This window comes from Oncorhynchus nerka, linkage group LG15 (genome assembly GCF_034236695.1).
Source record: "Oncorhynchus nerka isolate Pitt River linkage group LG15, Oner_Uvic_2.0, whole genome shotgun sequence".
In the NCBI taxonomy this organism is placed as follows: Eukaryota; Metazoa; Chordata; class Actinopteri; order Salmoniformes; family Salmonidae; genus Oncorhynchus; species Oncorhynchus nerka.
In genome coordinates this window covers 97,124,586-97,152,085 of record NC_088410.1, presented here as the reverse complement: position 1 = coordinate 97,152,085, position 27,500 = coordinate 97,124,586, and the positions used below count along the sequence as shown (strand labels likewise).

The 27,500-nt window shown below is 48.7% G+C and overlaps 1 protein-coding gene across 1 annotated transcript in view; it reads left to right on the top strand.

Moving 5' to 3' along the window:
- Positions 1–27,500, top strand: part of LOC115118030 (glutamate receptor-interacting protein 2-like) — a 190,522-nt gene that overhangs the window by 76,360 nt on the left and 86,662 nt on the right. Inside the window, exons 9-11 of the mRNA XM_065000742.1 lie at positions 3,364–3,498; positions 15,363–15,524; positions 21,282–21,471. Coding sequence (XP_064856814.1) covers positions 3,364–3,498; positions 15,363–15,524; positions 21,282–21,471 — 487 coding nt within the window. The remainder of the gene's footprint in view (positions 1–3,363; positions 3,499–15,362; positions 15,525–21,281; positions 21,472–27,500) is intronic.

Here is a 27,500-nt window from a genome sequence, read left to right as displayed (position 1 = left end):
TAGAGTAGAGTTCAGTAGAGTAGAGCAGAGTAGAGCAGAGTAGAGTAGAGTTCAGCAGAGTAGAGCAGAGCAGAGTAGAGCAGAGTATAGTCCAGCAGAGCAGAGTCGAGTTCAGTAGAGTAGAGTAGAGTTCAGCAGAGTAGAGTCGAGTTCAGTAGAGTAGAGTAGAGTTCAGCAGAGTAGAGTAGAGTTCAGCAGAGTAGAGCAGAGTTCAGCAGAGCAGAGTCGAATTCAGTACAGTAGAGCAGAGTAGAGTAGAGTTCAGTAGAGTAGAGCAGAGTACAGTAGAGTACAGTATAGTACAGTGCAGTAGAGCAGAGTACAGTAGAGTATAGTACAGTAGAGCAGAGTTCAGTGGAGTAGAGTGCAGTAGAGTAGAGTACAGTAGAGCAGAGCAGAGTTCAGTAGAGTAGAGCAGAGTTCAGCAGAGTAGAGTAGAGTTCAGTAGAGCAGAGTACAGTAGAGCAGAATAGAGTTCAGTAGAGTAGAGCAGAGCAGAATACAGTAGAGCAGAGTACAGTAGAGCAGAGTACAGTAGAGCAGAGTAGAGTGTAGTAGAGCAGAGTCAGTAGAGCAGAGTAGAGTGTGGTAGAGCAGAGTACAGTAGAGCAGAGTAGAGTGTAGTAGAGCAGAGTACAGTAGAGCAGAGTAGAGTACAGTAGAGCAGAATAGGGTTCAGTACAGAAGAGTAGAGCTGATTAGAGCAGAGAAAAGTAGAGTACAGTAGAGCAGAGTACAGTAGAGCAGAGCGGAGTGCAGCAGAACAGAGTACAGTAGAGCAGAATACAGCAGAGCAGAGTACAACAGAGCAGAGTGCAGTAGAGCAGAGTGCAGCAGAGTAGAGTGCAGTTGAGTAGAGCAGAGTGCAGCAGAGTAGAGTGCAGTTGAGTAGAGCAGATTAGAGCAGAGCAAAGTAGAGTGCAGTAGAGCAGAGTACAGTAGAGCAGAGCGGAGTGCAGCAGAACAGAGTACAGTAGAGCAGAGTACAGTAGAGCAGAGCAGAGTACAGTAGAGTAGCGCAGAGCAGAATACAGTAGAGCAGAGCAGAGTGAAGTAGAGCAGAGTACAGTAGAGCAGAATAGAGTTCAGTAGAGTAGAGCAGAGCACAATACAGTAGAGCAGAGCAGAGTGCAGTAGAGCAGAGTACAGTGTAGTAGAGCAGAATACAGTAGAGCAGAGCAGAGTACAGTAGAGCAGAGTACAGTAGAGCAGAATAGAGTTCAGTAGAGTAGAGCAGAACAGAGTACAGGAGAGCAGAGCAGAGTACAGTAGAGCAGAGTAGAGTAGAGTAGAGCAGAGTGCAGTAGAGTAGAGCAGAGTACAGTAGAGTAGAGTACAGTAGAGCAGAGTACAGTAGAGCAGAGCAGAGTACAGTAGACTAGAGTAGAGTACAGTAGAGCAGAATACAGTACAGTTCAGTAGAGCAGAACAGAGTACATTAGAGCAGAGAATAGTAGAGTAGAGCAGAGTACAGTAGAGCAGAGTACAGTAGAGTACAGTAGAGTAGAGCAGAGCAGAGTTCAGTAGAACAGAGCAGAGTGCAGTAGAGTACAGTAGAGTAGAGTACAGTAGAGTAGAGTACAGTAGAGCAGAGTACAGTAGAGTAGAGTACAGTAGAGTAGAGCAGAGCAGAGCATAGTTCAGTAGAGCAGAGTAGAGTGCAGTAGAGTAGAGTACAGTAGAGCAGAACAGAGTACAGTAGAGTAGAGTACAGTAGAGTAGAGCAGAGCAGAGCATAGTTCAGTAGAGCAGAGCAGAGCAGAGTACAGTAGAGTAGAGTACAATAGAGTAGAGTACAGTAGAGTAGAGTACAGTAGAGAAGAGTACAGTAGAGCAGTGCGGAGTGCAGCAGAACAGAGTACAGTAGAGTAGAGTACAGCAGAGCAGAGTACAGTAGAGCAGAGCAGAGTTCAGTAGAGCAGAGCAGAGTACAGTAGAGTACAGTAGAGTCAAGTTGAGTAGAGTAGAGCAGAGTACAGTAGAGCAGAGTAGAGTACAGTAGAGCAGAGTACAGTAGAGCAGAGTACCGTAGAGCAGAGTTCAGTAGAGCAGAGTAAAGCAGAGTACAGCACAGTAGAGTAGAGTACAGTAGAGCAGAGCAGAGTACAGTAGAGTAGAGTACAGTAGAGTAGAGCAGAGCAGAGCATAGTTCAGTAGAGCAGAGTAGAGTGCAGTAGAGTGCAGTAGAGTACAGTAGAGCAGAGCAGAGTACAGTAGAGTAGAGTACAGTAGAGCAGAGCAGAGTACAGTACAGTAGAGTAGAGTACAGTAGAGTAGAGTACAGTAGAGCAGAGCAGAGTGCAGCAGAACAGAGTAGAGTACAGTAGAGCAGAGTACTGTAGAGTAGAGTACAGTAGAGTAGAGTACAGTAGAGTAGAGCAGAGCAGAATACAGTAGAGTAGAGTACAGCAGAGCAGAGTACAGTAGAGCAGAGCAGAGTTCAGTAGAGCAGAGCAGAGTACAGTAGAGTCAAGTTCAGTAGAGTAGAGTAGAGCAGAGTACAGTAGAGCAGAGTTCAGTAGAACAGAGTTCAGTAGAACAGAGTAGAGCAGAGTACAGTAGAGCACAGCAGAGTACAGTAGAGCAGAGTTCAGTAGAACAGAGTAGAGCAGAGTACAGCACAGCAGAGTACAGTAGAGCAGAGTAGAGCAGAGTACAGTTCAGCACAGCAGAGTACAGTAGAGCAGAGCAGAGTACAGTAGAGTAGAGTACAGTAGAGTAGAGCAGAGCAGAGCATAGTTCAGTAGAGCAGAGTAGAGTGCAGTAGAGTACAGTAGAGCAGAGCAGAGTACAGTAGAGTAGAGCAGAGTAGAGCAGAGCAGAGTACAGTAGAGTAGAGTACAGTAGAGCAGAGCAGAGCATAGTTCAGTAGAGCAGAGTACAGTAGAGCAGAGTAGAGTACAGTAGAACAGAGTCTAGCAGAGTACAGTAGAGCAGAGTACAGTACAGCACAGTAGAGTAGAGCATTGCAGTAGAGTCTAACAGAGTCTAGCAGAGCAGAGTACAGTAGTGCAGAGCAGGGATGTCTGACCCATGTCTGCTACACAATGGCTGCAGGCCCAGAATCTGAACCAGTGTGGCTATATCCCACAATATTTAAATTAGCTGTAAACTATGTCACCCACTTTGCTGAAAACACTCCGCTCCAGTCCCGTCCTGTCCAATCGGGTTGGCGCTCGATCGAACCGGGTGACAGTACGGAAGAAAAATAGTTGTCACTCTATAATTCTGTGTTTCAGTAAAAGTCCTACTCATGGTACCCCTTGTTTGATCTAGAGGTTTTAGCTCAACAGGTTAACACACAGTGTTGTGACCATGCGTTCGAATCCAGTCGTTTACACTTCTCTCTGTTTTGTGTTTCAGTGAAGGTTCAGAAGAGTGACCACCCCCACTCGTGGGACCCCTGTGTGAACTATTGTCCCCCCCAGCACCCCTCCTCTCACTGTAAGACCTGGACCACCTCTAACAACCCCTCCAGCACACAGGAATACTGCAAATGTAAGTATCGCCTCTGTTTCTGTTTTCTGTCTCCCCAGAAAACAACAAACTGGTTCTGTGAAAAGTTCCCAGAAATTCACTCTGCTCTGCTCTACTGTATTCTGCTCTACTCTACTCTACTGAACTCTATTCTGCTCTACTGTACTCTGCTCTACTTCACTCTGCTCTACTGTTCTGTGAAAAGTTCCCAGAAATTCTTCTCATAACACAAAACAAAACTGTCCAGTTGTGTGGATGATTCTACAATGTTTATTTTAGGGTGCTAAAAAACGTACAAGAATGTTCTCAGAACACATTTCATCTGTTTTTTGTTTTTTTAATGTTCCCAGAATGTTTATTTAGGTTGTGGGAACATTGTGGGGATGTGACAACAGATCTGTTCCCAGAATGTTTCTTTAGGTTGTGGGAACATTGTGGGGATGTGATTACAGATCGGTTCCCAGAATGTTTCTTTTGGTTGTGGGAACATTGTGGGGATGTGACAACAGATCGGTTCCCAAAACACTAAAAAACTGTCCAGTTGTGCTGACATTCAGATAATGTTTTTATCCGGCTGAACAAAACATTTATTTGATGTTAGAAGAGTGTTGATAGAACAGCTTTACTGAGTTCTTTAAAACTAGAACCCCGCCTGGCCTTTCAGCCTATCAGGACCCGCTAGAGAACGTTGAAAACTAGAACCCCGCCTGGCCTTTCAGCCTATCAGGACCCGCTAGAGAACGTTGAAAACTAGAACCCCGCCTGGCCTTTCAGCCTATCAGGACCCGCTACAGAACGTTGAAAACTAGAACCCCGCCTGGCCTTTCAGCCTATCAGGACCCGCTAGAGAACGTTGAAAACTAGAACCCCGCCTTTCAGCCTATCAGGACACGCTAGAGAACGTTGAAAACTAGAACCCCGCCTTTCAGCCTATCAGGACCCGCTAGAGAACGTTGAAAACTAGAACCCCGCCTGGCCTTTCAGCCTATCAGGACCCGCTAGAGAACGTTGAAAACTAGAACCCCGCCTGGCCTTTCAGCCTATCAGGACCCGCTAGCTAGAGAACGTTGAAAACTAGAACCCCGCCTGGCCTTTCAGCCTATCAGGACCCGCTAGAGAACGTTGAAAACTAGAACCCCGCCTGGCCTTTCAGCCTATCAGGACCCGCTAGAGAACGTTGAAAACTAGAACCCCGCCTGGCCTTTCAGCCTATCAGGACCCGCTAGAGAACGTTGAAAACTAGAACCCCGCCTGGCCTTTCAGCCTATCAGGACCCGCTAGAGAACGTTGAAAACTAGAACCCCGCCTGGCCTTTCAGCCTATCAGGACCCGCTAGAGAACGTTGAAAACTAGAACCCCGCCCTGGCCTTTCAGCCTATCAGGACCCGCTAGAGAACGTTGAAAACTAGAACCCCGCCTGGCCTTTCAGCCTATCAGGACCCGCTAGAGAACGTTGAAAACTAGAACCCCGCCTGGCCTTTCAGCCTATCAGGACCCGCTAGAGAACGTTGAAAACTAGAACCCCGCCTGGCCTTTCAGCCTATCAGGACCCGCTAGAGAACGTTGAAAACTAGAACCCCGCCTGGCCTTTCAGCCTATCAGGACCCGCTACAGAACGTTGAAAACTAGAACGCCGCCTGGCCTTTCAGCCTATCAGGACCCGCTAGAGAACGTTGAAAACTAGAACCCCGCCTGGCCTTTCAGCCTATCAGGACCCGCTAGAGAATGTTGAAAACTAGAACCCGGCTGGCCTTTCAGCCTATCAGGACCCGCTAGAGAACGTTGAAAACTAGAACCCCGCCTTTCAGCCTATCAGGACACGCTAGAGAACGTTGAAAACTAGAACCCCGCCTTTCAGCCTATCAGGACCCGCTAGAGAACGTTGAAAACTAGAACCCCGCCTGGCCTTTCAGCCTATCAGGACCCGCTAGAGAACGTTGAAAACTAGAACCCCGCCTGGCCTTTCAGCCTATCAGGACCCGCTAGAGAACGTTGAAAACTAGAACCCCGCCTGGCCTTTCAGCCTATCAGGACCCGCTACAGAACGTTGAAAACTAGAACCCCGCCTGGCCTTTCAGCCTATCAGGACCCGCTAGAGAACGTTGAAAACTAGAACCCCGCCTGCCTTTCAGCCTATCAGGACCCGCTAGAGAATGTTGAAAACTAGAACCCGGCTGGCCTTTCAGCCTATCAGGACCCGCTACAGAACGTTGAAAACTAGAACCCCGCCTGGCCTTTCAGCCTTTCAGGATCCGCTAGAGAACATTGGAAACTAGAACCCCGCCTCTCAGCCTATCAGGACCCGCTAGAGAATGTTGAAAACTAGAACCCCGCCTCTCAGCCTATCAGGACCCGCTAGAGAACGTTGAAAACTACAACCCCGCCTCTCAGCCTATCAGGACCCACTAAAAGAACATTGAAAACTACAACCCCGCCTCTCAGCCTATCAGGACCCACTAAAAGAACGTTGAAAACTAGAACCCCGCCTCTCAGCCTATCAGGACCCACTAAAAGAACATTGAAAACTAGAACCCCGCCTCTCAGCCTATCAGGACCCACTAAAAGAACATTGAAAACTAGAACCCCGCCTCTCAGCCTATCAGGACCCACTAAAAGAAAATTGTAAAGGATTCATTGCGTGAAGAAATATTTGTAGAAAATATTTTTATTTTTATTTATTTGTTTAAGATAAAGTCAAAGATATATTTTGTATAATTCTACAAAGTCTTAGGAAACAAAGTAGGCCTGTAGTCTGTTTTAGTTTCTGTTACAATAATAACATTACAATCCATTCGATCCACTTTATTTATAGATTTGATTAGTAATATAATTATACTAATTCATAAAGTTCAGTTACAGCGTCTTTTGAAAAAAAATTGAAACTAAAAATAATATAATATAACCAGCCAGGTGAAATGATTTGATGTGTTCCTAAACACAAGCACCAGTGAATAAACAATTATGAAGGAAGAATTGCATAAATAAATATCAGTGGAAATATATTCATGACAAGATATACAAACAGTAATTTCTTGATTGTACCCAACACTGTATTGTGCCCATATACCTTTAGTCATGAATTAATGTCGTCTTCTCTCCACGCTTTGGGTTCCCAGTCAGCATACAGCTTCAGGGCTTTGTGTGAACAAGCCCCACTAACACATCGATGGCACTACACACAGGTTCCATGGGCCTTGTTTCGTGTACTGCATCGTGTCGCACAATCTCTGTTGAAGCGAGTGCGTGGCGTGGTCCACGGGGGGAAAAGTCCATACCATCACTATCAGACCAAAATAACTCAACATCCATGCTCTTCCCGCTGTACCCCCCTCCACCACCCCACCCCCCCTCCGCGGACATCAATGCTTTCATCCATAGACATAGTCTCACGTTCTGTTTCCTTTTTCTGTGCTAATGAGCAAACGGGAACAATCTCTGATGTGCTGCAACATTTGCATGTCACATAAACTCGTGGTGGTAGTTGGGATCATCGTCTCAGTTGGTTCTGTTCTGGGTTTATTCTGAGGCGAGGCTCAGGCATCAGAGGCTTCAAGTCAACATCAGAATCAGACGAAGACTCTTCATCAGTAACAGCGACCGCAACTCATTTAAATTCGGCGGCATTTGCAATGCTGTCAGTGCTTCCGTTAGTTTGGTCGGGCCATTGAACTACACACAGTGTATGTTGTACTCAGTGTCTGATTTGACTCTCTGAGGGGAAATGATATACCATTTCCAGCCTATCATAATAAAATAATTAGACCGCCCACAATACCCACAATTCATCAGCGTCATTACACTATTGTTCTAAATTCAATCATCCTCTTCAACCTCATCGTGGCTCCCGAGTGGCACAGCGGTCTAAGGCTCTGCATCTCAGTGCTACAGGCGTCACTACAGACCCTGCTTCCATCCTGGGCTGTTTCACAACTGGCCATGATCAGGAGTCCCACAGGGCGTTGCACACTTTGCCTGGTGTCGTCCGGGTTTGGCCTGGGTAGGCCGCCATTGTAAAATAAGAATTTGATCTTAACTGACTTGCCTGATTAAATACTTTACATTTTTTTGGGGATTAATCATTCAGTTCATTGACGTCACATGCACCATTTTCACCTTCTATCTGGTTTCCATCTCCCATTTTCACCTTCTATCTGGTTTCCATCTCCCATTATCACCTTCTATCTGGTTTCCATCTCCCATTATCACCTTCTATCTGGTTTCCATCTCCCATTATCACCTTCTATCTGGTTTCCATCTCCCATTATCACCTTCTATCTGGTTTCCATCTCCCATTATCACCTTCTATCTGGTTTCCATCTCCCATTTTCACCTTCTATCTGGTTTCCATCTCCCATTATCACCTTCTATCTGGTTTCCATCTCCCATTATCACCTTCTATCTGGTTTCCATCTCCCATTATCACCTTCTATCTGGTTTCCATCTCCCATTATCACCTTCTATCTGGTTTCCATCTCCCATTATCACCTTCTATCTGGTTTCCATCTCCCATTATCACCTTCTATCTGGTTTCCATCTCCCATTATCACCTTCTATCTGGTTTCCATCTCCCATTACCACCTTCTATCTGGTTTCCATCTCCCATGATCACCTTCTATCTGGTTTCCATCTCCCATTATCACCTTCTATCTGGTTTCCATCGCCCATTCATCCATTGACAACAATTACATTACTCGTTTTTGCTTAGTAGCCAGAGTAATACGGCCGCCGAGTGGTCATGTGCTGAATTCAGAGTAATACTGCCTCCTAGTGGTCATGTGCTGAATTCAGAGTAATACTGCCTCCTAGTGGTCATGTGCTGCATTCAGAATAATACTGCCTCCGAGTGGTCATGTGCTGAATTCAGAATAATACTGCCTCCTAGTGGTCATGTGCTGAATTCAGAGTAATACTGCCTCCTAGTGGTCATGTGCTGCATTCAGAATAATACTGCCTCCGAGTGGTCATGTGCTGAATTCAGAATAATACTGCCTCCTAGTGGTCATGTGCTGAATTCAGAGTAATACTGCCTCTAGTGGTCATGTGCTGCATTCAGAATAATACTGCCTCCGAGTGGTCATGTGCTGAATTCAGAATAATACTGCCTCCTAGTGGTCATGTGCTGAATTCAGAGTAATACTGCCTCCTAGTGGTCATGTGCTGCATTCAGAATAATACTGCCTCCGAGTGGTCATGTGCTGAATTCAGAATAATACTGCCTCCTAGTGGTCATGTGCTGAATTCAGAATAATACTGCCTCCTAGTGGTCATGTGCTGAATTCAGAGTAATACTGCCTCCTAGTGGTCATGTGCTGAATTCATGGACAGCGCGGATATTCTTGGAAAAAGTGAAATGTGGAAATGGAACTTGCACCTCTTCAATTTTGAGTTATATGACAAATGTAAGAGTCATAGAAACTTCAGAATATGCACTTTGCAACAACTCTACCTGCATGTGATTCTGAAGGAAGATTTGATAATGATAATGTTTCCCCAGCATCTGTCAATTACAAGATGCACCCATCTCTTCATGTAAAATTTGACAACTGATTGGTTTAATATTGTCACTCATCAGATTATTGTCAATTTAATATTGTCTATGGACAAACTCTTATTATGTATGAAATTAGTTTCGGTGTAGTTTAGGTGTAGTTTGGATGGGCCGACTGTGCAGGTTGACTGAGTTTAGGTGTAGTTTGGATGGGCCGACTGTGCAGGTTGACTGAGTTTAGGTGTAGTTTGGATGGGCGGCTGTGCAGGTTGACTGAGTTTAGGTGTAGTTTGGATGGGCCGGCTGTGCAGGTTGACTGAGTTTAGGTGTAGTTTGGATGGGCCGGCCGTGCAGGTTGACTGAGTTTCGGTGTAGATTAGATGTGCCGGCTGTGCAGGTCGACTGAGTTTAGATGTAGTTTGGATGGGCCGGCTGTGCAGGTTGACTGAGTTTAGGTGTAGTTTGGATGGGCCGGCTGTGCAGGTTGACTGAATTTAGATGTAGTTTGGATGGGCCGGCTGTGCAGGTTGACTGAGTTTAGATGTAGTTTGGATGGGCCGGCTGTGCAGGTTGACTGAGTTTCGGTGTAGTTTAGGTGGGCCGGCTGTGCAGGTTGACTGAGTTTAGGTGTAGTTTAGGTGTAGTTTGGATGTAGTTTGGATGGGCCGGCTGTGCAGGTTGACTGAGTTTAGGTGTAGTTTAGGTGTAGTTTGGATGGGCCGGCTGTGCAGGTTGACTGAGTTTAGGTGTAGTTTAGGTGTAGTTTGGATGGGCCGGCTGTGCAGGTTGACTGAGTTTAGGTGTAGTTTGGATGGGCCGGCTGTGCAGGTTGACTGAGTTTAGGTGTAGTTTGGATGGGCCGGCTGTGCAGGTTGACTGAGTTTAGATGTAGTTTGGATGGGCCGGCTGTGCAGGTTGACTGAGTTTAGGTGTAGTTTAGGTGTAGTTTGGATGGGCCGGCTGTGAGGGTTACTGGCGTCATTTGTTTTCCGCTCATCAACTTGGAGTCAAGGACTTGTTTTGTATTATTCTAAAAGGCCGACTGCAACACACAGCATGTTTTGGAGCGACAGCCCCGAAACCTGAAGAATCTGGAGAAGGTCTGAATGGAGGAGTGGGCCAAAATGCAGTGTGTGCAAACCTGGTCAAGAACTACAGGAAACGTATAATCTCTGTAATTGCAATCAAAGGTTTCTGTACCAAATATTAAGTTCTGCTTTTCTGACGTATCAAATACTTATGTCATGCAATAAAATGCAAATTAATTACTTAAAAATCATACAATGTGATTTTCTGGATTTTTGTTTTAGATTCCGTCTCTCACGGTTGAAGTGTATCTATGATAAAAATGACAGACCTCTACATGCTTTGTAAGTAGGAAAACCTGCAAAATCGGCAGTGTATCAAATACTTGTTCTCCCCACTGTATATATATATATATATACACAATTACTTACTGCTGATGAATAGGCATAACACAAATTCATTATTACACTATTGTCTCTTTAAATTAAATCAATCTCTTCACCCTCCTTATCATTCAGTTAGGCCTAATTTAATTTAAGTTGTGAAGTAAGGTGCACAATTAGCATCCATTCATTCAATGAGAAGACAGAGATCCATTTGAGCCTGGCTGGGTACCAACGTCCAACAGAACATTGTCTTGGAGCCTGGCTGGGTTCCAACGTCCTACAGCACATTGTCTTGGAGCCTGGCTGGGTACCAACGTCCTACAACACATTGTCTTGGAGCCTGGCTGGGTACCAACGTCCTACAACACATTGTCTTGGAGCCTGGCTGGGTACCAACGTCCTACAACACATTGTCTTGGAGCCTGGCTGGGAACCAACGTCCTACAGCACATTGTCTTGGAGCCTGGCTGGGTACCAACGTCCTACAGCACATTGTCTTGGAGCCTGGCTGGGTACCAACGTCCTACAACACATTGTCTTGGAGCCTGGCTGGGTACCAACGTCCTACAACACATTGTCTTAGAGCCTGGCTGGGTACCAACGTCCTACAGAACATTGTCTTGGAGCCTGGCTGGGTACCAACGTCCTACAGAACATGGTCTTGGAGCCTGGCTGGGTACCAACGTCCTACAGAACATTGTCTTGGCGCCTGGCTGGGTACCAGGGTCCTACAGAACATTGTCTTGGAGCCTGGCTGGGTACCAACGTCCCACAGCACATTGTCTTGGAGCCTGGCTGGGTACCAACATCCTACAGCACATTGTCTTAGCACCTGGCTGGGTACCAACATCCTACAGCACATTGTCTTAGCACCTGGCTGGGTACCAACGTCCTACAGCACATTGTCTTGGAGCCTGGCTGGGTACCAACGTCCCACAGCACATTGTCTTGGAGCCTGGCTGGGTACCAACGTCCCACAGCACATTGTCTTGTACCAACGAGAACATTGTCTTGGCTGGGTACCAACGCCCTACAGAACATTGTCTTGGAGCCTGGCTGGGTACCAACGTCCCACAGCACATTGTCTTGGAGCCTGGCTGGGTTCCAACGTCCCACAACACATTGTATTGGAGCCTGGCTGGGTACCAACGTCCCACAGCACATTGTCTTGGAGCCTGGCTGGGTACCAACGTCCTACAGAACATTGTCTTGGAGCCTGGCTGGGTACCAACATCCTACAGCACATTGTCTTGGAGCCTGGCTGGGTACCAACATCCTACAGCACATTGTCTTGGAGCCTGGCTGGGTACCAACATCCTACAGCACATTGTCTTAGCACCTGGCTGGGTACAACATCCTACAGAACATTGTCTTGGAGCCTGGCTGGGTACCAACGTCCTACAGCACATTGTCTTGGAGCCTGGCTGGGTACCAACGTCCTAAAGCACATTGTCTTGGAGCCTGGCTGGGTACCAACGTCCCACAGAACATTGTATTGGAGCCTGGCTGGGTTCCAACGTCCCACAGCACATTGTATTGGAGCCTGGCTGGGTTCCAACGTCCCACAGCACATTGTATTGGAGCCTGGCTGGGTTCCAACGTCCAACAGAAAATTGTCTTGGAGCCTGGCTGGGTACCAACGTCCAACAGCACATTGTCTTGGAGCCTGGCTGGGTACCAACATCCTACAGCACATTGTCTTGGAGCCTGGCTGGGTACCAGGGTCCTACAGATCATTGTCTTAGAGCCTGGCTGGGTACCAACGTTCTAGAGCACATTGTCTTGGAGCCTGGCTGGGTACCAACGTCCCACAGCACATTGTCTTGGAGCCTGGCTGGGTACCAACGTCCCACAGCACATTGTCTTGGAGCCTGGCTGGGTACCAACATCCTACAGAACATTGTCTTAGAGCCTGGCTGGGTACCAACGTTCTAGAGCACATTGTCTTGGAGCCTGGCTGGGTACCAACATCCTACAGAACATTGTCTTGGAGCCTGGCTGGGTACCAACATCCTACAGCACATTGTCTTGGAGCCTGGCTGGGTACCAACGTCCTACAGCACATTGTCTTGGAGCCTGGCTGGGTACCATGGTCCTACAGCACATTGTCTTGGAGCCTGGCTGGGTACCAACGTCCTACAGCACATTGTCTTGGAGCCTGGCTGGGTACCAACGTCCAACAGAACATTGTCTTGGAGCCTGGCTGGGTACCAACGTCCAACAGAACATTGTCTTGGAGCCTGGCTGGATACCAACGTCCTACAGAACATTGTCTTGGAACCTGGCTGGGTACCAACGTCCCACAGCACATTGTCTTGGAGCCTGGCTGGGTACCAACGTTCTAGAGCACATTGTCTTGGAGCCTGGCTGGGTACCAACGTCCAACAGAACATTGTCTTGGAGCCTGGCTGGGTACCAACGTCCAACAGAACATTGTCTTGGAGCCTGGCTGGATACCAACGTCCTACAGAACATTGTCTTGGAACCTGGCTGGGTACCAACGTCCCACAGCACATTGTCTTGGAGCCTGGCTGGGTACCAACGTTCTAGAGCACATTGTCTTGGAGCCTGGCTGGGTACCAACGTCCTACAGAACATTGTCTTGGAACCTGGCTGGGTACCAACGTCCCACAGCACATTGTCTTGGAGCCTGGCTGGGTACCAACGTTCTAGAGCACATTGTCTTGGAGCCTGGCTGGGTACCAACGTCCAACAGAACATTGTCTTGGAGCCTGGCTGGGTACCAACATCCTACAGCACATTGTCTTGGAGCCTGGCTGGGTACCAACGTCCTACAGCACATTGTCTTGGAGCCTGGCTGGGTACCAACGTCCTACAGAACATTGTCTTGGCGCCTGGCTGGGTACCAACGTTCCACAGCAAATTGTCTCGGCGGGTTAAGTCAGTGGCCTTTGGCAGTTCTGGGGTTAATAAAGGTTCCCAGAACATTTCACTAGGTTGTGGGAACACTGCAAGAGACACATTCCCAAAACACAAAATATGCTCAGTTGGGATGACATTCATACAATGTTTAAGTTAGGTTTGTACAGGACATTCCTGTAACGTTGTAAGAATGTTGACAGAACAGCTGGTCTACGTTCTTTAAAGGTTCCCAGAACATTTAATTAAGTTATGGGAGTTGTTGCAAGAATATTCTTGTGATAATTTACATATTGTTGCACAATGTTCCCCCAGTTTCCAAATGAGTATGTTTGTATGATGTTCACAGCCTATTTGTTTTAGGTTGAACATAATATTCCACGTTTCTATCCAGTTTTAACGGTAATTCTCATATATAGAGACATATGGCATTTCAAATTTCATTCATAAAAAATTTTGAACAACATTTAATCATACAAACACAACCAAATTTTTTTTAAACAATTTGTATGTTGACAATTTGCACAAGTGGGGTTTGCACCTGCAATGTCTGGTTCCCAAGTCAAGTCTTTCCTCCTCTGAACCAGCAGAGAAGCACTCATGTATCTTATTCTTCAGTATATAGCCATGGCAGTATGGGAAATCAGGAATTCTGTGCTTCCTTTTTAGCCTTAACACAACTGGACTGTGTTTTTGTGTGTTTTGGGAACATATCTTTAGTGATGTTCCCACCAAACAATGTTCCCACCAAACTGTTCCCACCAAACAATGTTCCCACCAAACTGTTCCCACCAAACAATGTTCCCACCAAACTGTTCCCTCCAAACTGTTCCCACAACCTAATTAAACATTCTGGGAACCTTTAAACGACACAGACAAAATATGTTCTGGAAACATTCTTGTAACATCAGGTGAATGTTTTATAGAAACAATTATTATACACTACATGGCCAAGAGTATGCGGACCCCTTTCAAATTAGGGGATTCGGCTACTTAGGCCACACCCGTTGCTGAAAGGTGTATTAAATCAAACACAATGCCATGCAATCTCCATAGACAAACAGTGGCAGTAGAATTGCCCGTACTGAAGAGCTCAGTGACTTTCAACGTGGCACCGTCATAGGATGCCACTTTTCCTACAAGTCAGTTTGTCAAATGTCTGCCCTGCTAAAGCTGCCCCGGTCAACTGTAATTGCTGTTATTGTGAAGTGGAAATGTCTAGGAGCAACAACGGCTCAGCCGCAAAGTGGTAGGCCACACAAGATCATAGAACGGGACCGTTGAGTACTGGAAAAATCTTCTGTCCTTGGCAACACTCATTACAGTGTTCCAAACTGCCTCTGGAAGCAACGTCAGCACAAGAACTGTTCATCGGGAGCTTCATGAAATGGGTTTCCATGGCCGAGCAGCCGCACACAAGCCTAAGATCACCATGCGCAATGCCAAGCGTTGGCTGGAGTGGTGTAAAGCTCACCGCCATTGGACTCTGGAGCAGTGGAAACATGTTCTCTAAAGTGATGAATCACACTTCACCATCTGGCAGTCTGACGGACGAATCTGGGTTTGGCGGATGCCAGGAGAACGCTACCTGCCCCAATGCATAATACCAACTGTAAAGTTTGGTGAAGGAGGAATAATGGCATGGGGCTGTTTCTCATGGTTTGGACTAGGCCTCTTAGTTCCAGTGAAGGGAAATCTTAATGCTACAGCAGACAATGACATTCTAGACGATTCTGTGCTTCAAACTTTGTGGCAACAGTTTGGGGAAGGCCCTTTCCCTAGTGCACAAAACGAGGTATACACAGAAATGGTTTGTCGAGATTGTTGTGGAATAACTTGACTGGCCTGCATGGTGACCTGACCTCAACCCCATCGAACAACTTTTGGGATGAATTGGAACGCCGACTGCGAGCCAGGCCTAATCGCCCAACATCAGTGCCTGACCTCACTAATGCTCTTGTGGCTGAATGGAAGCAAGTCCACCCACAGCCTTCCCAGAAGAGTCTCTCTCTCCCTCTCTCTCTCTTTCTCTAGCCATAGTGACACTTCTCTCTCTCCTTTCTCTCTCTCCAGCACTAGTGACTTCTCTCTATCTCTCTCCACAGCCCTAGTGTCTACCAACTTCTCCCCTGGTTCCACCACCACAACATCAGGTCCTGGGTCGACCAGCCAGATATCCAGTACGCTGCCACGTACAGCCGTCCCCATGAGCCCACGCAACTCCATGATGAAGAGACGACAGAGGAAAAAAGAGCATAAGAGCTCATGTATGTATAGCCCCTCTTAGTAGCCCCTCATAGTAGCCTCTCATAGTAGCCCCTCTTAGTAGCCCCTCATATTAGCCCCTCATATTAGCCCCTCATATTAGCTCCTCATATTAGCCCCTCTTAGTAGTCCCTCTTAGTAGCCCCTTATAATTCCCCCTATTAGTAGCCCCTCAAAGTAGCCCCTCATAGTAGCCCCTCTTAGTAGCCCCTCATATTAGCCCCTCATACTAGCCCCTCTTAGTAGCCCCTCATATTAGCCCCTCATACTAGCCCCTTACAGTAGCCCCTCTTAGTAGCCCCTCATATTAGCCCCTCATACTGGCCCCTTACAGTAGCCCCTCTTAGTAGCCCCTCATATTAGCCCCTCATACTAGCCCCTTACAGTAGCCCTCTTAGTAGCCCTCATATTAGCCCTTCTTAGTAGCCCCTCTTAGTAGCCCCTCTTAGTAGCCCCTCATATTATCCCCTCTTAGTAGCCCCTCTTAGTAGCCCCTCTTAGTAGCCCCTCATATTATCCCCTCTTAGTAGCCCCTCATATTATCCCCTCTTAGTAGCCCCTCTTAGTAGCCCCTCTTAGTAGCCCCTCATATTATCCCTCTTAGTAGCCCCTCATATTATCCCTTCTTAGTAGCCCCTCATATTATCCCCTCTTAGTAGCCCCTCATATTATCCCCTCTTAGTAGCCCCTCATATTATCCCTTCTTAGTAGCCCCTCATATTTGCCTTCTTAGTAGCCACTCTTAGTAGCCTCTCCTAGTAACCTCTCCTAGTAGCCCCTCATAGTAGCCCCTCATAGTAGCCCCTCATAGTAGCCACTCATACTAGCCCCTCTTAGTAGCCCCTCATAGTAGCCCCTCATACTAGCCCCTCTTAGTAGCCTCTCCTAGTAACCTCTCCTAGTAGCCCCTCATAGTAGCCCCTCTTAGTAGCCCCTCATAGTAGCCCCTCATACTAGCCCCTCTTAGTAGCCCCTCATAGTAGCCCCTCATACTAGCCCCTCATACTAGCCCCTCTTAGTAGTCCCTCATATTAGTCCCTCATACTAGCCCCTCATACTAGCCCCTCTTAGTAGCCCCTCTTAGTAGCCCCTCTTAGTAGCCCTCATACTAGCCCCTCATACTAGCCCCTCATATTAGCCCTCATACTAGCCCCTCATACTAGCCCCTCATAGTAGCCCCTCAGTAGTAGCCCCTCATAGTAGCCCCTCATACTAGCCCCTCTTAGTAGCCCCTCATACTAGCCCCTCATAGTAGCCCCTCATACTAGCCCCTCTTAGTAGCCCCTCATATTAGCCCCTCATACTAGCCCCTTACAGTAGCCCCTCATATTAGCCCCTCATACTAGCCCCTTACAGTAGCCCCTCTTAGTAGCCCCTCATATTAGCCCCTCATACTAGCCCCTTACAGTAGCCCTCTTAGTAGCCCCTCATATTAGCCCCTCATATTAGCCCCTCATATTAGCTCCTCATATTAGCCCCTCTTAGTAGTCCCTCTTAGTAGCCCCTTATAATTCCCCCTATTAGTAGCCCCTCAAAGTAGCCCCTCATAGTAGCCCCTCTTAGTAGCCCCTCATATTAGCCCCTCATACTAGCCCCTCTTAGTAGCCCCTCATATTAGCCCCTCATACTAGCCCCTTACAGTAGCCCCTCTTAGTAGCCCCTCATATTAGCCCCTCATACTAGCCCCTTACAGTAGCCCCTCTTAGTAGCCCCTCATATTAGCCCCTCATACTAGCCCCTTACAGTAGCCCCTCTTAGTAGCCCCTCATATTAGCCCTTCTTAGTAGCCCCTCATATTATCCCCTCTTAGTAGCCCCTCTTAGTAGCCCCTCTTAGTAGCCCCTCATATTATCCCCTCTTAGTAGCCCCTCATATTATCCCCTCTTAGTAGCCCCTCTTAGTAGCCCCTCTTAGTAGCCCCTCATATTATCCCCTCTTAGTAGCCCCTCATATTATCCCTTCTTAGTAGCCCCTCATATTATCCCCTCTTAGTAGCCCCTCATATTATCCCCTCTTAGTAGCCCCTCATATTATCCCTTCTTAGTAGCCCCTCATATTTGCCTTCTTAGTAGCCACTCTTAGTAGCCTCTCCTAGTAACCTCTCCTAGTAGCCCCTCATAGTAGCCCCTCATAGTAGCCCCTCATAGTAGCCACTCATACTAGCCCCTCTTAGTAGCCCCTCATAGTAGCCCCTCATACTAGCCCCTCTTAGTAGCCTCTCCTAGTAACCTCTCCTAGTAGCCCCTCATAGTAGCCCCTCTTAGTAGCCCCTCATAGTAGCCCCTCAGACTAGCCCCTCTTAGTAGCCCCTCATAGTAGCCCCTCATACTAGCCCCTCATACTAGCCCCTCTTAGTAGTCCCTCATATTAGTCCCTCATACTAGCCCCTCATACTAGCCCCTCTTAGTAGCCCCTCTTAGTAGCCCCTCTTAGTAGCCCCTCATATTAGCCCCTCATACTAGCCCCTCATACTAGCCCCTCATATTAGCCCCTCATACTAGCCCCTCATACTAGCCCCTCATAGTAGCCCCTCATAGTAGCCCCTCATACTAGCCCCTCTTAGTAGCCCTCATACTAGCCCCTCATAGTAGCCCCTCATAGTAGCCCCTCATAGTAGCCCCTCATAGTAGCCCCTCATACTAGCCCCTCTTAGTAGCCCCTCATACTAGCCCCTCATAGTAGCCCCTCATACTAGCCCCTCTTAGTAGCCCCTCATATTAGCCCCTCATACTAGCCCCTTACAGTAGCCCCTCTTAGTAGCCCCTCATATTAGCCCCTCATACTAGCCCCTTACAGTAGCCCTCTTAGTAGCCCCTCATATTAGCCCTTCTTAGTAGCCCCTCTTAGTAGCCCCTCTTAGTAGCCCCTCATATTATCCCCTCTTAGTAGCCCCTCTTAGTAGCCCCTCTTAGTAGCCCCTCATATTATCCCCTCTTAGTAGCCCCTCATATTATCCCCTCTTAGTAGCCCCTCTTAGTAGCCCCTCATATTATCCCCTCTTAGTAGCCCCTCATATTATCCCTTCTTAGTAGCCCCTCATATTATCCCCTCTTAGTAGCCCCTCATATTATCCCCTCTTAGTAGCCCCTCATATTATCCCTTCTTAGTAGCCCCTCATATTTGCCTTCTTAGTAGCCACTCTTAGTAGCCTCTCCTAGTAACCTCTCCTAGTAGCCCCTCATAGTAGCCCCTCATACTAGCCCCTCTTAGTAGCCCCTCATAGTAGCCCCTCATACTAGCCCCTCTTAGTAGCCTCTCCTAGTAACCTCTCCTAGTAGCCCCTCATAGTAGCCCCTCTTAGTAGCCCCTCATAGTAGCCCCTCATAGTAGCCCCTCATACTAGCCCCTCTTAGTAGCCCCTCATAGTAGCCCCTCATACTAGCCCCTCTTAGTAGCCCCTCTTAGTAGCCCCTCATATTAGTCCCTCATACTAGCCCCTCATACTAGCCCCTCTTAGTAGCCCCTCTTAGTAGCCCCTCTTAGTAGCCCCTCATATTAGCCCCTCATACTAGCCCCTCATACTAGCCCCTCATATTAGCCCCTCATACTAGCCCCTCATACTAGCCCCTCATAGTAGCCCCTCATAGTAGCCCCTCATACTAGCCCCTCTTAGTAGCCCCTCATACTAGCCCTCATAGTAGCCCCTCATAGTAGCCCCTCATAGTAGCCCCTCATACTAGCCCCTCTTAGTAGCCACTCATACTAGCCCCTCATAGTAGCCCCTCATACTAGCCCCTCATAGTAGCCCCTCATAGTAGCCCCTCATACTAGCCCCTCTTAGTAGCCCCTCTTAGTAGCCCCTCATATTAGCCCCTCATACTAGCCCTCATAGTAGCCCCTCATAGTAGCCCCTCATAGTAGCCCCTCATAGTAGTCCCTCATAGTAGCCCCTCATAGTAGCCCCTCATAGTAGTCCCTCATAGTAGCCCCTCATAGTAGCCCCTCATAGTAGTCCCTCATAGTAGCCCCTCATAGTAGCCCCTCATAGTAGTCCTCATAGTAGCCCCTCATAGTAGCCCCTCATAGTAGTCCCTCATAGTAGCCCCTCATAGTAGCCCCTCATAGTAGCCCCTCATAGTAGTCCCTCATAGTAGCCCCTCATAGTAGCCCCTCATAGTAGTCCCTCTTAGTAGCCCCTCATAGTAGCCCCTCATAGTAGCCCCTCATAGTAGCCCCTCATAGTAGTCCCTCATAGTAGTCCCTCATAGTAGCCCCTCATAGTAGCCCCTCATAGTAGTCCCTCTTAGTAGCCCCTCATAGTAGCCCCTCATAGTAGCCCCTCTTAGTAGCCCCTGTAGTGGAAATTTCCTGTATTTACCAAATCATGAGACCAAACCACCACACAAGTCAGAGTTATCATAAAGTCCATCTTTAATTATTATGAGCTCCATCACAACCCTGTGACTCTCAAATCAATTCAGTGTCTATAAATGAATTCTCTGAGAGTGCCATACAAAACAGTCCTTCGTATCCTTTATAGCCAAGACACACCCATCTCAACTCACATGACGAAACACAGATCTTAGGAACATTACAAAGGAAGACTTTACTTGAGAGAGGAGTGTCCCATAGCCAGACAGCATTGGCTATAAATTATCGTTCAGCTTCGTCTCCTAAACTATGTTCTTATCTCGCTCTTGGTACCACTCCGGACCAAAAACAAAACCTCATCCACTAGCATATATCAAATACACCCCTCCTGGACAAGATCACACAGACACAGTGACTGGCCCCAAGACATTGTGGAGCCAAGAGATCATTGGTTCCCCCTCAATCATCCATTCACATGGTTTAAAAGATATGTTTACATATGAAGACAAGCTTGAACTCTCCCCTCTCTGAGGCCCAAGTAACTGAACCCAGAACAGAGAAAGGATAACTGCAAATGGCCACCACTATAGTACAACAAGATACATTCTAAATGAGAAGTAACTCACAAGCATATAATGAAAATAAAACATCTTATCTATGTTACCCAACTATTCTGATACATCCTCAACACCCCTCATATTAGCCCTTCTTAGTAAGCCCCTCTTAGTAGCCCCTCCTAGTAGCCCCTCATATTAGCCCTTCTTAGTAGCCCCCCATATTAGCCCCTCCTAGTAGCCCCTCATATTAGCCCTTCTTAGTAGCCCCCCATATTAGCCCCTCCTAGTAGCCCCTCATATTAGCTTCTTAGTAGCCCCTCTTAGTAGTACCTGGAGAGTTACCATCCTACATGCACCAACTCTAATCTAGGTCACCTGATTCTCACCAGGACATTGATTGTGGTAACTACATCTGTTACAACAATGTTGGAACAAAACCCTGCATACCCATTCCCAAGAGCAGGGTTGGTATAGTTAATATACAGTCCTGTCTGATGTCTCTGTCTCTCTCTCTGTCTGTCTGTCTGTCTGTCTGTCTGTCTGTCTGTCTGTCTGTCTGTCTGTCTGTCTGTCTGTCTGTCTGTCTGTCTGTCTGTCTGTCTGTCTGTCTGTCTGTCTGCCTGCCTGTCTGCCTGTCTGTCTATCTCTTTCTCTGTTTCTCTCTCTCTCTCTCTCTGTTTCTCTCTCTCTCTCTCTCTCTCTCTCTCTCTCTCTCTCTTTCTCTCTCTCTCTCTCTCTCTCTCTGTCTCTCTCTGTCTGTCTATCTCTTTGTTTCTCTCTGTGTCTGTCTCTCTCTCTCTCTATCTGTCTGTCTCTCTGTTTCTCTCTCTGTCTATCTCTCTCTCTCTCCCTCTCTCTCTGTCTCTCTCTCTCTCTCCCCCTCCCCCACAGCCGTGTCCCTGGCGTCCAGTAGTGTAGGTCCTGGTGGCCAGATCGTCCACACAGAGAGCAGTGAGATCATCCTGAGAGGAGACCCCCTCAATGGCTTTGGGGTCCAACTACAGGGGGGAATATTCGCTACAGAGACCCTCTCTGCTCCCCCTCTCATCCGCTTCATAGAGCCAGACAGCTCTGCTGAGAGGTGAGGTGTACAGACAGACAGCTCTACTGAGAGGTGAGGTGTACGGACAGACAGCTCTACTGAGAGGTGAGGTGTACAGACAGACAGCTCTACTGAGAGGTGAGGTGTACAGACAGACAGCGCCACTGAGAGGTGAGGTGTACAGACAGACAGCTCTACTGAGAGGTGAGGTGTACAGACAGACAGCTCTACTGAGAGGTGAGGTGTACAGACAGACAGCTCTACTGAGAGGTGAGGTGTACAGACAGACAGCTCTACTGAGAGGTGAGGTGTACAGACAGACAGCTCTACTGAGAGGTGAGGTGTAGAGACAGACAGCTCTACTGAGAGGTGAGGTGTACAGACAGACAGCTCTACTGAGAGGTGAGGTGTACAGACAGACAGCTCTACTGAGAGGTGAGGTGTACAGACAGACAGCTCTACTGAGAGGTGGGGTGTACAGACAGACAGCTCTACTGAGAGGTGGAGTGTACAGACAGACAGCTCTACTGAGAGGTGGGGTGTACAGACAGACAACTCTACTGAGAGGTGGGGTGTACAGACAGACAGCTCTACTGAGAGGTGGGGTGTACAGACAGACAGATCTACTGAGAGGTGAGGTGTACAGACAGACAACTCTACTGAGAGGTGGGGTGTACAGACAGACAGCTCTACTGAGAGGTGAGGTGTACAGACATACAGCTCTACTGAGAGGTGGGGTGTACAGACAGACAGCTCTACTGAGAGGTGAGGTGTACAGACAGACAGCTCTACTGAGAGGTGGGGTGACACAGACAGACAGCTCTACTGAGAGGTGAGGTGTACAGACAGACAGCTCTACTGAGAGGTGAGGTGTACAGACAGACAGCTCTACTGAGAGGTGAGGTGTACAGACAGACAGCTCTACTGAGAGGTGAGGTGTAGAGACAGACAGCTCTACTGAGAGGTGAGGTGTACAGACAGACAGCTCTACTGAGAGGTGAGGTGTACAGACAGACAGCTCTACTGAGAGGTGGGGTGTACAGACAGACAGCTCTACTGAGAGGTGGAGTGTACAGACAGACAGCTCTACTGAGAGGTGGGGTGTACAGACAGACAGCTCTACTGAGAGGTGAGGTGTACAGATAGACAGCTCTACTGAGAGGTGAGGTGTACAGACAGACAGCTCTACTGAGAGGTGAGGTGTACAGCCAGACAGCTCTACTGAGAGGTGAGGTGTACAGACAGACAGCTCTACTGAGAGGTGGGGTGTACAGACAGACAGCTCTACTGAGAGGTGGGGTGTACAGACAGACAGCTCTACTGAGAGGTGGGGTGTACAGACAGACAGCTCTACTGAGAGGTGGAGTGTACAGACAGACAGCTCTACTGAGAGGTGGGGTGTACAGACAGACAGCTCTACTGAGAGGTGAGGTGTACAGACAGACAGCTCTACTGAGAGGTGGGGTGAGACATACAGACAGCTCTACTGAGAGGTGAGGTGTACAGACAGACAGCTCTACTGACAGGTGAGGTGTACAGACAGACAGCTCTACTGAGAGGTGAGGTGTAGAGACAGACAGCTCTACTGAGAGGTGAGGTGTACAGACAGACAGCTCTACTGAGAGGTGAGGTGTACAGACAGACAGCTCTACTGAGAGGTGAGGTGTACAGACAGACAGCTCTACTGAGAGGTGGGGTGTACAGACAGACAGCTCTACTGAGAGGTGGAGTGTACAGACAGACAGCTCTACTGAGAGGTGGGGTGTACAGACAGACAGCTCTACTGAGAGGTGAGGTGTACAGACAGACAGCTCTACTGAGAGGTGAGGTGTACAGACAGACAGCTCTACTGAGAGGTGGGGTGTACAGACAGACAGCTCTGCTGAGAGGTGAGGTGTACAGACAGACAGCTCTACTGAGAGGTGAGGTGTACAGCCAGACAGCTCTACTGAGAGGTGAGGTGTACAGACAGACAGATCTACTGAGAGGTGGGGTGTACAGACAGACAGCTCTACTGAGAGGTGAGGTGTACAGACAGACAGCTCTACTGAGAGGTGAGGTGTACAGACAGACAGCTCTACTGAGAGGTGAGGTGTACAGACAGACAGCTCTACTGAGAGGTTGGGTGTACAGACAGACAGCTCTACTGAGAGGTGGGGTGTACAGACAGACAGCTCTACTGAGAGGTGAGGTGTACAGACAGACAGCTCTACTGAGAGGTGGCGTGTACAGACAGACAGCTCTACTGAGAGGTTGGGTGTACAGACAGACAGCTCTGCTGAGAGGTGAGGTGTACAGACAGACAGCTCTACTGAGAGGTTGGGTGTACAGACAGACAGCTCTACTGAGAGGTGGGGTGTACAGACAGACAGCTCTACTGAGAGGTGAGGTGTACAGACAGACAGCTCTACTGAGAGGTGGGGTGTACAGACAGACAGCTCTACTGAGAGGTGGGGTGTACAGACAGACAGCTCTACTGAGAGGTGGGGTGTACAGACAGACAGCTCTACTGAGAGGTGGGGTGTACAGACAGACAGCGCCACTGAGAGGTGAGGTGTACAGACAGACAACTCTACTGAGAGGTGAGGTGTACAGACAGACAGCTCTACTGAGAGGTGGGGTGTACAGACAGACAGCTCTACTGAGAGGTGAGGTGTACAGACAGACAGCTCTACTGAGAGGTGGGGTGTACAGACAGACAGCTCTACTGAGAGGTGGGGTGTACAGACAGACAGCTCTACTGAGAGGTGAGGTGTACAGACAGACAGCTCTACTGAGAGGTTGGGTGTACAGACAGACAGCTCTACTGAGAGGTGGGGTGTACAGACAGACAGCTCTACTGAGAGGTTGGGTGTACAGACAGACAGCTCTACTGAGAGGTGGGGTGTACAGACAGACAGCTCTACTGAGAGGTTGGGTGAACAGACAGACAGCTCTACTGAGAGGTGGGGTGTACAGACAGACAGCTCTACTGAGAGGTGAGGTGTACAGACAGACAGCTCTACTGAGAGGTGAGGTGTACAGACAGACAGCTCTACTGAGAGGTGGGGTGTACAGACAGACAGCTCTACTGAGAGGTGAGGTGTACAGACAGACAGCTCTACTGAGAGGTGGCGTGTACAGACAGACAGCTCTACTGAGAGGTGAGGTGTACAGACAGACAGCTCTACTGAGAGGTTGGGTGTACAGACAGACAGCTCTACTGAGAGGTGGGGTGTACAGACAGACAGCTCTACTGAGAGGTGGGGTGTACAGACAGACAGCTCTACTGAGAGGTGAGGTGTACAGACAGACAGCTCTACTGAGAGGTGGGGTGTACAGACAGACAGCTCTACTGAGAGGTGAGGTGTACAGACAGACAGCTCTACTGAGAGGTGAGGTGTACAGACAGACAGCTCTACTGAGAGGTGGGGTGTACAGACAGACAGCTCTACTGAGAGGTGGGGTGTACAGACAGACAGCTCTACTGAGAGGTGAGGTGTACAGACAGACAGCTCTACTGAGAGGTGAGGTGTACAGACAGACAGCTCTACTGAGAGGTGGGGTGTACAGACAGACAGCTCTACTGAGAGGTGAGGTGTACAGACAGACAGCTCTACTGAGAGGTTGGGTGTACAGACAGACAGCTCTACTGAGAGGTGGGGTGTACAGACAGACAGCTCTACTGAGTGGTGGGGAGTACAGACAGACAGCTCTACTGAGAGGTGAGGTGTACAGACAGACAGCTCTACTGAGAGGTGAGGTGTACAGACAGACAGCTCTACTGAGAGGTGAGGTGTACAGACAGACAGCTCTACTGAGAGGTGGGGTGTACAGACAGACAGCTCTACTGAGAGGTGAGGTGTACAGACAGACAGCTCTACTGAGAGGTGGGGTGACACATACAGACAGCTCTACTGAGAGGTGGGGTGTACAGACAGACAGCTCTACTGAGAGGTGGGGTGTACAGACAGACAGCTCTACTGAGAGGTGGGGTGACACATACAGACAGCTCTACTGAGAGGTGGGGTGTACAGACAGACAGCTCTACTGAGAGGTGGGGTGTACAGACAGACAGCTCTACTGAGAGGTGAGGTATACAGACAGACAGCTCTACTGAGAGGTGGGGTGTACAGACAGACAGCTCTACTGAGAGGTGAGGTGTACAGACAGACAGCTCTACTGAGAGGTGGGGTGTACAGACAGACAGCTCTACTGAGAGGTGAGGTGTACAGACAGACAGCTCTATTGAGAGGTGGCGTGTACAGACAGACAGCTCTACTGAGAGGTTGGGTGTACAGACAGACAGCTCTACTGAGAGGTGGGGTGTACAGACAGACAGCTCTACTGAGAGGTGGAGTGTACAGACAGACAGCTCTACTGAGAGGTGGGGTGACACAGACAGACAGCTCTACTGAGAGGTGGGGTGTACAGACAGACAGCTCTACTGAGAGGTGGCGTGTACAGACAGACAGCTCTACTGAGAGGTGGAGTGTACAGACAGACAGCTCTACTGAGAGGTACTGAGACAGACAGCTCTACTGAGAGGTGGGTGTACAGACAGACAGCTCTACTGAGAGGTGAGGTGTACAGACAGACAGAGAGGTGAGGTGCTCTACTGAGAGGTGAGGTGTACAGACAGACAGCTCTACTGAGAGGTGAGGTGTACAGACAGACAGCTCTACTGAGAGGTGAGGTGTACAGACAGACAGCTCTACTGAGAGGTGAGGTGTACAGACAGACAGCTCTACTGAGAGGTGAGGTGTACAGACAGACAGCTCTACTGAGAGGTGGGGAGTACAGACAGACAGCTCTACTGAGAGGTGGGGTGTACAGACAGACAGCTCTACTGAGAGGTGAGGTGTACAGACAGACAGCTCTACTGAGAGGTACAGACAGGTGTACAGGTGAGGTGACAGACAGCTCTACTGAGAGGTGAGGTGTACAGACAGACAGCTCTACTGAGAGGTGGGTGTACAGACAGACAGCTCTACTGAGAGGTGGGGAGTACAGACAGACAGCTCTACTGAGAGGTGGGGTGTACAGACAGACAGCTCTACTGAGAGGTGGGGTGTACAGACAGACAGCTCTACTGAGAGGTGGGGTGTACAGACAGACAGCTCTACTGAGAGGTGGGGTGTACAGACAGACAGCTCTACTGAGAGGTGGGGTGTACAGACAGACAGCTCTACTGAGAGGTGGGGTGTACAGACAGACAGCTCTACTGAGAGGTGGGGTGTACAGACAGACAGCTCTACTGAGAGGTGGGGTGTACAGACAGACAGACAGACAGCTCTACTGAGAGGTGGGGTGTACAGACAGACAGCTCTACTGAGAGGTGAGAGGTGTACAGACAGACAGCTCTACTGAGAGGTGGGTGTACAGACAGACAGCTCTACTGAGAGGTGGGGTGTACAGACAGACAGCTCTACTGAGAGGTGGGGTGTACAGACAGACAGCTCTACTGAGAGGTGGGGTGTACAGACAGACAGCTCTACTGAGAGGTGGGGTGTACAGACAGACAGCTCTACTGAGAGGTGAGGTGTACAGACAGACAGCTCTACTGAGAGGTGGGGTGTACAGACAGACAGCTCTACTGAGAGGTGGGGTGTACAGACAGACAGCTCTACTGAGAGGTGGGGTGTACAGACAGACAGCTCTACTGAGAGGTGGGGTGTACAGACAGACAGCTCTACTGAGAGGTGAGGTGTACAGACAGACAGCTCTACTGAGAGGTGGGGTGTACAGACAGACAGCTCTACTGAGAGGTGGGGTGTACAGACAGACAGCTCTACTGAGAGGTGGGGTGTACAGACAGACAGCTCTACTGAGAGGTGGGGTGACACTACATACAGACAGACAGCTCTACTGAGAGGTGGGGTGTACAGACAGACAGCTCTACTGAGAGGTGAGGTGTACAGACAGACAGCTCTACTGAGAGGTGAGGTGTAGAGACAGACAGCTCTACTGAGAGGTGAGGTGTACAGACAGACAGCTCTACTGAGAGGTGGGGTGTACAGACAGACAGCTCTACTGAGAGGTGAGGTGTACAGACAGACAGCTCTACTGAGAGGTGAGGTGTACAGACA